An 11,344-nucleotide genomic window follows, 5' to 3' on the forward strand; every position below is an offset into this window, starting at 1 on the left:
GTGTGTGGGGGGGGGGGGGCCTCACATTCATTACTTCCTGAGGCTTCCTGCTCGTCTCCAGTTCAAAAGGAAGTCGGAGCTTTATTTTTTTGTTTTGTTGTTTGAAGTCTGACTTCTTGTCTCCTAGTTAAGGCTCTGCTGACGAAACACACAAGCCAGGCCTGCAGGCTGGCATGGAAAGATAAAGCCAGGACTGGCTGCTTGCTGGGGCTGTTTACATAGTTAATCCTGTTCTTTTCCGAAAGTCAACCTCTGGCCATGTCCCCGGGGGAGAATGTGCACTGGAAACTGAGCGTTGTGTGTCACCGAAAACAACCTGAATGACTGTCAGCAGGAGGAATGGGTACCATTCAGACGATGAAATAATACACAGCGGTTAACATGAGTGAACTGGAATTAACGGGGAAATCTCAAAACCTTGTCGAGCAAAAGGGTATATGCTGCGAGGTCCCGTTTGTATAAATATATAGAAATAAACCCGTGTATGGGTTGCTGTCCCCGTTTTCTTTGAATGGGATGGAATGAAGCAAAACTAGAAAATGTCAGGGTAGGTAGAGAGCGTGGAGCAGGAATAAGTATTGTGTTATGAAACGATGCTTGTATATATGCTTGTGTAAGTGCATGGAAGTGTGAGTGCGGAACACGTCACGGTGCATGTGTGTGCAGGACCGAACGTCCCATCTGTGCGCAGACACGTCACAGTGCATGTGTGTGCGGGACTGAAAGTTCCATCCGTGCGTAGACATGTCATGGTGGATGTGCGTGCAGGACCAAACGTCCCATCTGTGCACAGACACGTCACGGTGCACGCATGGAAGCGTGAGTGCAGGACCAAACGTCCCATCTGTGCGCAGACACGTCACGGTGCATGTGTGTGCGGGACCGGACGTCCCATCTGTGCACACACACGTCACGGTGCACGTGCGTGCAGGACCGAACGTCCCATCTGTGCGCAGACACATCACAGTGTACGTGCGTGCAGGGCCGAACGTCCCATCTGTGCACAAACACGTCACGGTGCACGTGTGTGCAGGACCAACGTCCCATCTGTGCACAGACACGTCACGGTGCACATGCGTGCAGGACCGAACGTCCCATCTGTGCACAGACACGTCACGGTGCACGTAGGCACGTCACGGTTAAGTAAGTGCAGTCTTGAACGTGCACCTTGTGCAGACAGGTGTGGGTGGATTCGGCGGCCGGTCTCCCTCCGTGCGGAACCCGCTCCGCCCTGCCGGGCCCTGGGCCTGAGTGTCCCGGGCCCTGACTGAGCCTCGCCCGCAGACTCCGGGCATGTCCTGTGGGGTCTGAGCGGCCCGGTTCAGAGGCCGTGCTTCGTGCCAGGCCCGAGGGCGTCACTACAGGGAGACACGCATGGGGTGAGGGGCCCTGCGTCTTTGGTCCCCAGAGCCCAGACTCAATGTGCGTGGGTGGCAAGAAGCTTGAATAATAATAATAATAACAAAAAGACATTTAAGCGGCTCTGAGCATTGCCAGTAATAGCCCAACTCACCCTGACTTTGTGTCCCCTTCCGAGGGCCTCCCCTTTGGCCTGGCTTTAACAGTCTACCTTCCCCTCCCCCCCAAAAAAAGGCATTTAAGAAAAACTTTAAACAAATAAATGTAAAACAAATGTCAGTGCCGTTCATCAGCTCATGCAGGGACACACAGACTGCGGTCCAGCTCACGATAGAATGTTACTCAGCCCCAGAGAGGAAGGCAGTGCTGATAACAGGGCTACTTCTTTTTTTATTTTTAATACTAGAGGCCCAGTGCACGAAATGCGTGCACAGGTAGGGTCCCTAGGCCTGGCTGGCCATCAGGGCCTTCTGGCTGCTAGCTGGGGCCTTCCTTCGTTCTGCGCCGCCCCCTGGTGGTCAGTGCACGTCATAGCGAGCACCTTCCTTCATTCCGCGCCGCCCCCTGGTGGTCAGTGTACGTCATAGCGAGCAGTTGAACTCCCAAGGAGACAATTTGCATATTAGCCTTTTATTATATAGGATATTTTTTATTGATTACAGAGAGGAAGGAAGTCCTGATAACAGGGCTACACCTTTTTTTAATTTTTTATATATATATTTTATTGATTACAGAGAGGAAGAGAGAGAGAAACATCAGTGATGAGAAAGAATCGGGAATCGAACCTTGACCTCCTGGTTCATAGGTCCACCCTCAACCACTGAGCCATGCCACCTGGGGGGCAGGTTGATTTAAATTTTTAAAAATTAGTAAGCCCTAGCCGGCTTGGCTCAATGGATAGAGCGTCAGCCTGCAGACTGAAGGGTCCCAGGTTCGATTCCGGCCAAGGGCACATGCCTGGGTTGCGGGCTCGATCCACAGTGGGGGAGCATGCAGGAGGCAGCCGATCGGTGATTCTCTCTCATCATGGATGTTCCTGTCTCTCTCTCCTTCTCCCTTCCTCTCTGAAATCCATAAAAGAAATATTTTAAAAAATTAGTAAAACACAACCCAGTGGTGACCAGGCAGCTCTGCGGTTCTGAGTGGGGTGTGGGGACTTGCGTGGCACGGCAGGATCCCCGATGACGCCACCGCTGACGTGTCCCCTTCGCTTGTCTCCCTGACAGAAGCAGAGAAGACCCGCTGCCAGCTCCAGCGAGAACACATCCTCGGGGCGGCGGGGGTGGCGGGCCAGCGCCCTCTGCCCCCAGGGATGTTTGTCCCCGAGTGCGACGAGCACGGGCAGTACGTGCCCACCCAGTGCCATGGCAGCACCGGCTACTGCTGGTGTGTGGACCGCGACGGCCGTGAGCTGGAGGGCACCAGGACCAGGCCCGGGATGAGGCCCCCCTGTAAGTTGGGGGCGGAACGTGCTGGGGCTTGGGCATCATAAAGACCTGAGGACCAGGGTCCCCCAGCGCCTGTGAGCATCGTTGGGGGGCCCTGCCGAACACATGGCGGGTGCTTTCTGCTGCCCCGAATCCCGAAAGCTCCCCTGGCTTGAACCCTATTCCCTCCCTCCTCTCCTCCCCTCTGCACCCCTCTTCTCTGTCTCCCTTGGCATGCCCACTGCTCTCTCTCTCGCTCCCCTTCTCCTCTTGGCAAATGGCGAGTGGCCCGCTGCAGCCCTGCTGTGGCTGGTAACAGAGAGGGTGCGTGTCCTGCAGGTGAGCTCCCTGCAGTGGGCGGCCTGGCATTGCAGGGATGGCAGGCTCCCCGGGCCCTGCTGACTCAGGTGGCACGAAGGCCTCCACCCCGGGACCCTGCCTCCTTCCCGGCTGTGCCCTGGGCTCTTCAGATCCTAGGTCCCTTAGGGTGCAAAGAGCGTCGGAGGTTTCTGCAGCTGGTTCTGCGACAGCCATGGCCGAGGGGCCCGGGTTTCCCGACACCCGTTCCGGGCCCCTTACCCTGCGGCACAGGCTGCCTGGGGTGAGCCAGGGAGCCGAGGCCCACGGCCAGGCCAGCAGATAGGAGGCAAGGCTGAACCCCAGACAGTCAGCCCCTGGTCGTCCTGAGCTCCGGGGAGCCCCGAGGGCCACGTTGCTGCTGTGGGCCTGGGCACGTAGGCAAGGCCACTGGGACCGTCTCTGCATCACAGAGCTCAGCAGCCTGGGGGCAGGGTCCACAGGGCGGCCGTGTGCCGCTGTTCAGGTCACTGTGTGGCCACATCGAAAGCCGGCGTGCACGGCGAGGCGACTTATGTCACTAGTAAGGGGGGTGGGGGGGGCGAGGCCTTTTGTCACTAGACCTGTAGTGTTACACTCGGCCCTGCGTGTCTTCTTCACCAGCGCCCTTTGAGGTCTTTTTGTTCCCGCGATTTCCGATAAAAAAGGGTCATTGTGTGCCTGTGGTCTGTGGTGCCACGAAGGTGACCTGGCATGTGGGTGTGTGTGCAGGTGTGCGTGCATGGCTTTGTGCAGGTGTGTGTGCATGGCTTTGTTGAAGGTGACCTGACATGTGGGTGTGTGTGCATGGGCGTGTGCAGGTGTGTGTGCATGGCTTTGTGCAGGTGTGCTTGCAGGTATGCATGCATGGGTGTGTGTATGGGCGTGTGTGTGCAGGTGTGCATGGGTGTGTGCAGGTGTGTGTGCACGGGTGTGTGCAGGTATGTGTGCATGGGCGTGTGTGCAGGTGTGCATGTGCAGGCATGCATCCCTGCCGCACTCAGCCTCGCTCATGGACCTCTCCTGCCCCCAGGTCTGAGCACAGTGGCTCCCCCGATTCACCCTGGACCCTCGGTTCCTCCCGCCGTGATCCCTCTGCCCCCTGGGACCCACTTGCTCTTTGCCCAGACGGGGAAGATAGAGCGCCTCGGCGTGTGCAGCTGTGTGTGCACGGGTGTGTACAGGTGTGTGTGCAGGTGTGTTTGCATGGGCGTGTGCAGGCGTGCATCCCTGCCGCACTCAGCCTTGCTCATGGACCTCTCCTGCCCCCAGGTCTGAGCACGGTGGCTCCCCCGATTCACCCCGGACCCTCGGTTCCTCCTGCCGTGATCCCTCTGCCCCCCGGGACCCACTTGCTCTTTGCCCAGACGGGGAAGATAGAGCGCCTCCCACTGGAGGGCAGCACCATGAAGAAGACGGAGGCCAAGGCGCTGCTGCACGCCCCGGTGAGTGCTGGCTCCTCGCACCCGAGGACACGGGGTGACCTGGAGGACCCAGCGGGCGTGGTCAGCCCACCTCTCGGAGGAGCCTGGCCCGGCCGTGCACTGGCTTGCCCTGGCTCCATGTCCAGTTTGTTACGTCGACTCGTCATTGTGTGCATCTGCATAGGCGTGTGCCTTCCCACCAGGGACACAAAACCGTCCGGCTAGTGTGTGCAGGGGTCCGGTCCACAGTGGGTTCCCAACACGGTGCTGGGCGCTCACGGTGTTTGCTAACGCATGTGAGTGGTGGAGGCGTTCGCCTTGGCCTCCTGAAACATGCCCCCGGGGCCGCCGCCCTCCCCGGGTGGCCGCCAGCACACCCTCCAGGGACAGGGTCCCCCCGTCGCAGGTCACTCAGATGCTGGTGGGTGGACCCCTCTCACCCTGGTCTGCGCTTCCAGGACAAAGTCATCATCGGCCTGGCCTTCGACTGCGTGGACAAGATGGTCTACTGGACCGACATCAGCGAGCCTTCCATCGGGAGAGCCAGCCTGCATGGCGGGGAGCCGGCCACCATCATTCGACAAGGTGGGCGTGCTTCCTTCTGGGTGTGGCTTCAGGCAACAGTTAAACGGAATTCCTTACCTTACAGGTGCTGGTGCCAGCCAAGGACCGTATGCATAGTCAAGACTATTTTACATGGTTGTATTTTACCAACATTGAACACCATTAGCCCGGCCGGCGTGGCTCAGGGGTTGAGCGCCGACCTGTGAACCAGGAGGTCACTGTTTGATTCCCGGTCAAGGCTCATACCCAGCTTGCAGGCTCGATCCCCAGTGAAGGGCATGCAGGAGGCAGCTAATCAATGATTCTCTGTCATCATTGATGTTTCTATCTCTATCTCCCTGTCCCTTCCTCTCTAAAATCAATAAGAAAAATACTTTAATAAATAAATAAATACATAAAAATGTTTCAAGTTGGATTCCTTGTAGAATCATATATGCGAGGCAACTAACTGATCAATATTTTTCTCTCACATTAATGTTTCTCTCTATCACCTTTCCTTTCCCTCAAAAATCAATGAAAATATCCTCAAAGGATCATTTTAAAAAGGAAGATCTACATCTATATTATTATCTATATCTACCAGTATATCCATATCCATATCCGTATCTATATCTATATCTATATCTATATCTATATCTATCTATCAATATCCCTCCATGAAGAGGCACATTGATTTTATCCCTAAGGATTCACTGATTGCTCCCACATCCTACTTCGTGACCACATCCTGCAGCACATCCTGCTGTGGAAGAAGAGGTCCCTGGGCATGGTGACCAGGACCCCAAGGAGGGCTTGGTTCTCTGAGGGCACAGTCAATACCTCCTTCCAGGAGAAGCCCCAGAGGCCAGGACTTCTCCTCACCTCTTGTCCTTTGTATGTGCAGACACTTCTCATATGCTAAGGACCACATGACGACCACAGACACACAGTTGGCATCCACTTAAAATCAGGGCCTCCTCACCCTTGAGAATACTTTCTGGGTAAATGCATGTTCTCACTGCCTTCCACAACCACATGAAGTGTACAACTAAAATAGAGAACAACCATCATTCCGGACTAGGGAGGTAAAAAAGAAAGCACATGGAGACTGGTAGGAAGGGCAGAGGTGGAGAACGAGCTAGTCAGACACCCACATGTGGTGTGTGCTTAATCAGGGGGAATATCTCAGCTGTGGGGGTCTCCTGTGAGAAGCAAAGGGTCCCAGCCCCACACAAGACCCCAACACAAGGGTTCCAGAACTGGAAACAGAAGTCCTCAGAACTTCAGGTTGTAAAAACCAGAAACAATTATCACTGAGTGATGTGGAGGCAGCTTGAGACCCAGGCTGCTCCTCATAAAGGGCCAGCTCAGGAACTTACAGGGTCCTACTTCCTCTGAGCTCCATCTGTAATTGAAATTGGGGGATCCAGGGACATACAGGGAAGAACTGGGTTGTCTGGCATTTAGGGCAGGAACTTGGGGTGGCTTTCTTACAGACAGAGCTGCTGAGAGGAATCATTGTTTCTGTGCTGGGACCTTCCCCATCACATAGCTGCCTCAAAGCCATGTCTGAGGTTCCGTCAGTGTGGCTCACACAGTTTGCTCTGCACCAGTGATTCCCTGAGAACTCACCCCATCCAAATTGCAGCCCCACCCAAGCAGTTTGCAGCAGCTTTTCCATATGAATGGCGTGTCCTGGCTCAGGCTTCAGTCTCCTAAAATATCTCAAACAAGCAGCAGCTGGCATCAGCGTGCCCCAAACCTATCAATAAGAGGCCCAAGACCCGGCACTAGCACCAGCGACGGCACCCAGCGCCGCGTGCTGTTCGACACGGATCTGGTGAATCCCAGAGGCATCGCGACGGACCCCGTGAGAGGGTAGCGTGTGCCCGTCTGCGTGTGCATCCGCTGTCTGTGCGTCCGCTGTCCGTGCGTCCTTCCTTCGGGGTGCTCTCCGTGGGGGGCTCGAAGGCCAGCCCCGCCTCCTGCCGTGCACGCCTCCAGCTGGTGGCGATGGGTGTCCGCAGGGAAACGCCAGCCCCTGTGACAGTTGTGGACCTGGTAGCACGTCCCACTTTCCGTGATTACAACCAAAATGCAACGACTCTAAAAGTCCTCCTGTACTGGGGAGGGCAGCCGACTCCCAGAAACTTCCAGTCCAGGGACGTGGTCCGGCTGGTGGTGGCCGCTGTATAAACCCTCTCTCTTCCTCCGCAAAACGCTCAAATCAAAGACAGGCCTTTAGAAGCCACACGCTCGTTAGGAATTCTCTTCACTTGGGGCCGAATGTCGCTTTCCCAGTTTCCCTCGTAATTGCTGTTCTGGGGGCGCCTCTGCCTGTGGGACAGCCCGGGGCATCGGCTCCCTGGCAGAGGGAACTCAGCTGAGGCTGAGACGAATGTGCTACTTAAACACGTGCTCGTTTGCCTGGTTTGGTTCAAGGAACAGACGTTTGGAAGCGTCCTTCCGCATCCCGTCTCTCTCTCTCTCTCTCATACATGTGGCTGCTGTTCTCTGTGATGTGACTTCAAAACCCAGTGGGAGGGGCAGGTCACCGCTGCTATTTCCTGTTGCCCCTGGGACTGGGGATCCGCCAAGAACGCAGCGAGCCGCCCGGCAGAAGCCCACTGTGCGAACAGAACTAAACTAGAATGTGATCTTCGCAGAGGAAGGGACTGGGTCTCTTTATTTCAATAGAGAGAAAGGTGTGCTCGTTTGCCTGGCTTGGTTCAAGGAACAGACGTTTGCAAGCGTCCTTCCGCATCCCGTCTCTCTCTCTCTCTCAAACATGTGGCTGCTGTTCTCTGTGATGTGACTTCAAAACCCAGTGGGAGGGGCAGGTCACCGCTGCTATTTCCTGTTGCCCCTGGGACTGGGGATCCGCCAAGAACGCAGCGAGCCGCCCGGCAGAAGCCCACTGTGCGAACAGAACTAAACTAGAATGTGATCTTCGCAGAGGAAGGGACTGGGTCTCTTTATTTCAATAGAGAGAAAGGGATTCGCTGAAGTCTGCATCAGGGTCCCGGGCGGCCTCTCTTCTTCTTTTTTAAAACATATTTTTATTGATTTCAGAGAGGAAGGGAGGGAGAGAGAGATAGAAACATCAATGACGAGAGAATCACTGATCGGCTGCCTCTTGCACGCCCCACACTGGGGACTGAACTCACAACCTGGGCATGGGCCCTGACCGGGAATCGAACCCTGACCTCCTGGTTCATAGGTTGACGCTCAACCACTGAGCCACGCCGGCCAGGCCCGTCTTCCTTTAGACCTACATCTGGTCCCACAGCCTGGAAAACCTTTGCCTGACAGACTCCCGTTGGTCCTTCAGGAGCCAGCGTCGTGCATGTCACCTCCCTCGGGAATCCTGGCCCAGTCTCCCCAGCCGAGTCCCTCCCCAAGCTCCCCAAGAACCCGGGGCCTCGGGCCGAGTTGGCGGTGGGCTCCCTGTTGGTGGGGCCAAAGCTTCGGACCTGGACGCCCACCGAGGGAATGCGTGGCATTTATTAATTGGTTGCACGTCACATTCCTGCTTGTTGTCTCCACGTGCAGGGATTGGCCGCGTGTGAAACAGCCCCACGGGGTCAGGAACCCCGATGCTCAACGGCTTCGCCAATCAGACGTGCTCTGCCTTTGCCCCCAGGTCTCGGGAGCCCCGAAGGCCTCGCCGTGGACCATCTCGGCCGCAACCTCTTCTGGACGGACTCTCGCCTGGACCGCATAGAGGTGGCGAAGCTGGACGGCACCCAGCGCCGCGTGCTGTTCGACACGGATCTGGTGAATCCCAGAGGCATCGCGACGGACCCCGTGAGAGGGTAGCGTGTGCCCGTCTGCGTGTGTGTCCGCTGTCCGTGCGTCTGTCCTTCCGGGTGCTCTCCGTGGGGGGGCTCGAAGGCCAGCCCCGCCTCCTGCAGTGCACGCCTCCAGCTGGTGGCGATGGGTGTCCGCAGGGAAACGCCAGCCCCTGTGACAGTTGTGGACCTGGTAGCACGTCCCACTTTCCGATCTTCCTCTTCCTCCTCTTCCTCTTCTTCCTCCTCCTCCTCTTCCTATTCCTCTTCTTCTTCCTCTTCTTCCTCTTCCTCTTCCTCTCCTCCTCCTCCTCCTCCTCCTCCTCCTCCTCCTCCTCCTCCTCCTCCTCAGCTGCCTCCTCCACGCCCCACACTGGGGATGGAGACTGCCACCCAGGCATGTGCCCTGACGGGGAATCAAACCCTGACCTTCTGGTTCATAGGTCGATGCTCAACCGCTGAGCCACGCCGTCCGGGCGCATCTGCACTGTCTTCATCAGAGGCTCTTTCTACGTAGTTTTCATGAAACGTCCTTTCGTGCCTCTTCCTCACGTCTCTTCCTCGTCCCCCTCCGTGTCCTCCCTCAGGAACCTCTACTGGACGGACTGGAACCGAGACAGCCCCAAGATCGAGACCTCCTACATGGACGGCACCCACCGCAGGGTCCTCGTGCAGGACGACCTTTTTCTTGGTATATTTCAGAGGCAGGGAGAGGGAGGGAGAGAGAAACATCAATGATGAGAGAGAATCATGGATCAGCTGCCTCCTGCACGCCCCACACCAGGGATCGAGCCCGCAACCCGGGCATGTACCCTGACCGGGAATCGAACCATGACCTCCTGGTTCACAGTTTAATGCTCAACCACTGAGCCACGCAGGCCGGACGCACTTTCCGATCTCTTACCGAGTGTTTGTAAGCCGGGTATTTCCATGTGGGTTGCATGTAGATCAGCAGCTGAGTTGTATGAACCTCAGAGGAGCATCCAGTATAAATGTCCCCGTGGGGCCCCTCCCGATGGCCTTGTCGGCGCCTCAGCGCTCTCTGTCCCTTTCCTGTTGCGGCTCTGAGTCCGACACACCAGGCCCCGGGCTCCCGGCCACTGGCCACGTCTCTCGGTTCTGTGCTCCGCGCCCGGGGTCTGCTGCCCCCTGAGGTGAGCGCGTGCGGGGTTCCCGTGTATGTGTGCGAGTGTGGGTGTTCTGTTTTGTTTTTCTCTTTTAACGGTTTTGAGATGTTTAAGGGAAGCGAGTTTAATATTCACAGAATGACCAATTCAAGTGAAGAACCGAAGGAAAGCATGTCTCCTTAGCTCCAGGTCTTTTTAGCCACTCTCCATTTTCATGTCTGCCACTGTCTTTTTTAATACAGACTTTTATTGATGTCAGAGAAGGGAGAAAGAGAGAGAAACATCCATGATGAGAGAGAATCATGGAGCAGCTGCCTCCTGCACGCCCCCTACTGGGGATCGAGCCCGAAACCCAGGCATATGGCCCTGATAAGCCTGTAGCTCCCACTTCGCCACGGGCCAGGGCAGGACGTGGAGCCACAGGAGATAAAGCCATGCCCTCCTCCCCGGACAGACCTGGGTATCCCTCGGGCGCGGGCTGTGGGCAGCAACGTCCATCACCGTCTGTCTCTGTTGAGAACGTGTCCGGTGCCACGGGGGTGCAGGGGCTACGTCTTGCACTTGGGGCGCAGGAGGGGTGAGGTGCCCACGGTTATGGGAACACACCTTAGTCGCCATGTGGGCACCGGCCCGAGACTTGCCCAGCTGCTGCCCAGCGGTGCCCTGTCGTCCGTAGGTCTGAGGGGGACGTGAGCAAGAACTAGGAGGTGGCCCGTTCCTCCTGAGCCCCTGCTCCGGGCACAGGCTCTGCTCATACTGCCCAGCAGAGCCCGGCGTGGGTGCCCCACAAGGGGCATGCTGACCGACAAGGGCGAGAGGGGCTGAAGGGGCTGCTCCGGGTTTGAGGAGCACCCCCGTGCATTCTCTGGGGCCCACCAGGGGAGGGCTCGGCTCTCCCGGGCCAGGTCGGGCTCTTCAGAGCTAGGCTCTGCTCTTGGGGGTTAGCTCAGCTTTTTGGGGCTACGCTCGGCTGTTCAGGGCTCGGCTTGGCTCTTGAGACTGGGGACTGGCAGGTTCTCTCGCCCCCTCTCCTTGCTCAGTGACACAAAGGGGCCCTTTCCTGTGCGGGGACAATGAAGGGCTTGTTCTCGCTCCCACAGGCACTAGCCGGGCCGAGTGCCTAAGGCCCGAGCAGTCCGTCCGTCGCAGGGTCCTCGAAGGCCTCCAGTACCCTTTCTCGGTGACGAGCTTCGGGAAGAATCTGTATTACACGGACTGGAAGACGTGAGTCAGCGGCCTGCCTGGCCACCCTCCCCCTTGGGGCGGCCCAGCCCTGCCCTTCTGCCCCCTGGCCTGACCTCCCGTCTCCGAGATGCCCCCGCCGGCCGGCCTCCCGG

At 57.2% G+C, this 11,344-nt stretch overlaps 1 protein-coding gene across 1 annotated transcript in view; it reads left to right on the top strand.

The window, feature by feature from the left end:
- The window catches only part of NID1 (nidogen 1), a 40,856-nt gene that overhangs the window by 25,741 nt on the left and 3,771 nt on the right, over positions 1-11,344 (top strand). The window contains 6 exon segments of the mRNA XM_014529278.1: positions 2,586-2,810; positions 4,395-4,567; positions 5,005-5,131; positions 8,733-8,904; positions 9,468-9,571; positions 11,006-11,231. Of these exon segments, the coding sequence (XP_014384764.1) occupies positions 2,586-2,810; positions 4,395-4,567; positions 5,005-5,131; positions 8,733-8,904; positions 9,468-9,571; positions 11,006-11,231 (1,027 nt within the window).

Source organism: Myotis brandtii, unplaced genomic scaffold (assembly GCF_000412655.1).
Source record: "Myotis brandtii unplaced genomic scaffold, ASM41265v1 scaffold679, whole genome shotgun sequence".
In the NCBI taxonomy this organism is placed as follows: domain Eukaryota; kingdom Metazoa; phylum Chordata; class Mammalia; order Chiroptera; family Vespertilionidae; genus Myotis; species Myotis brandtii.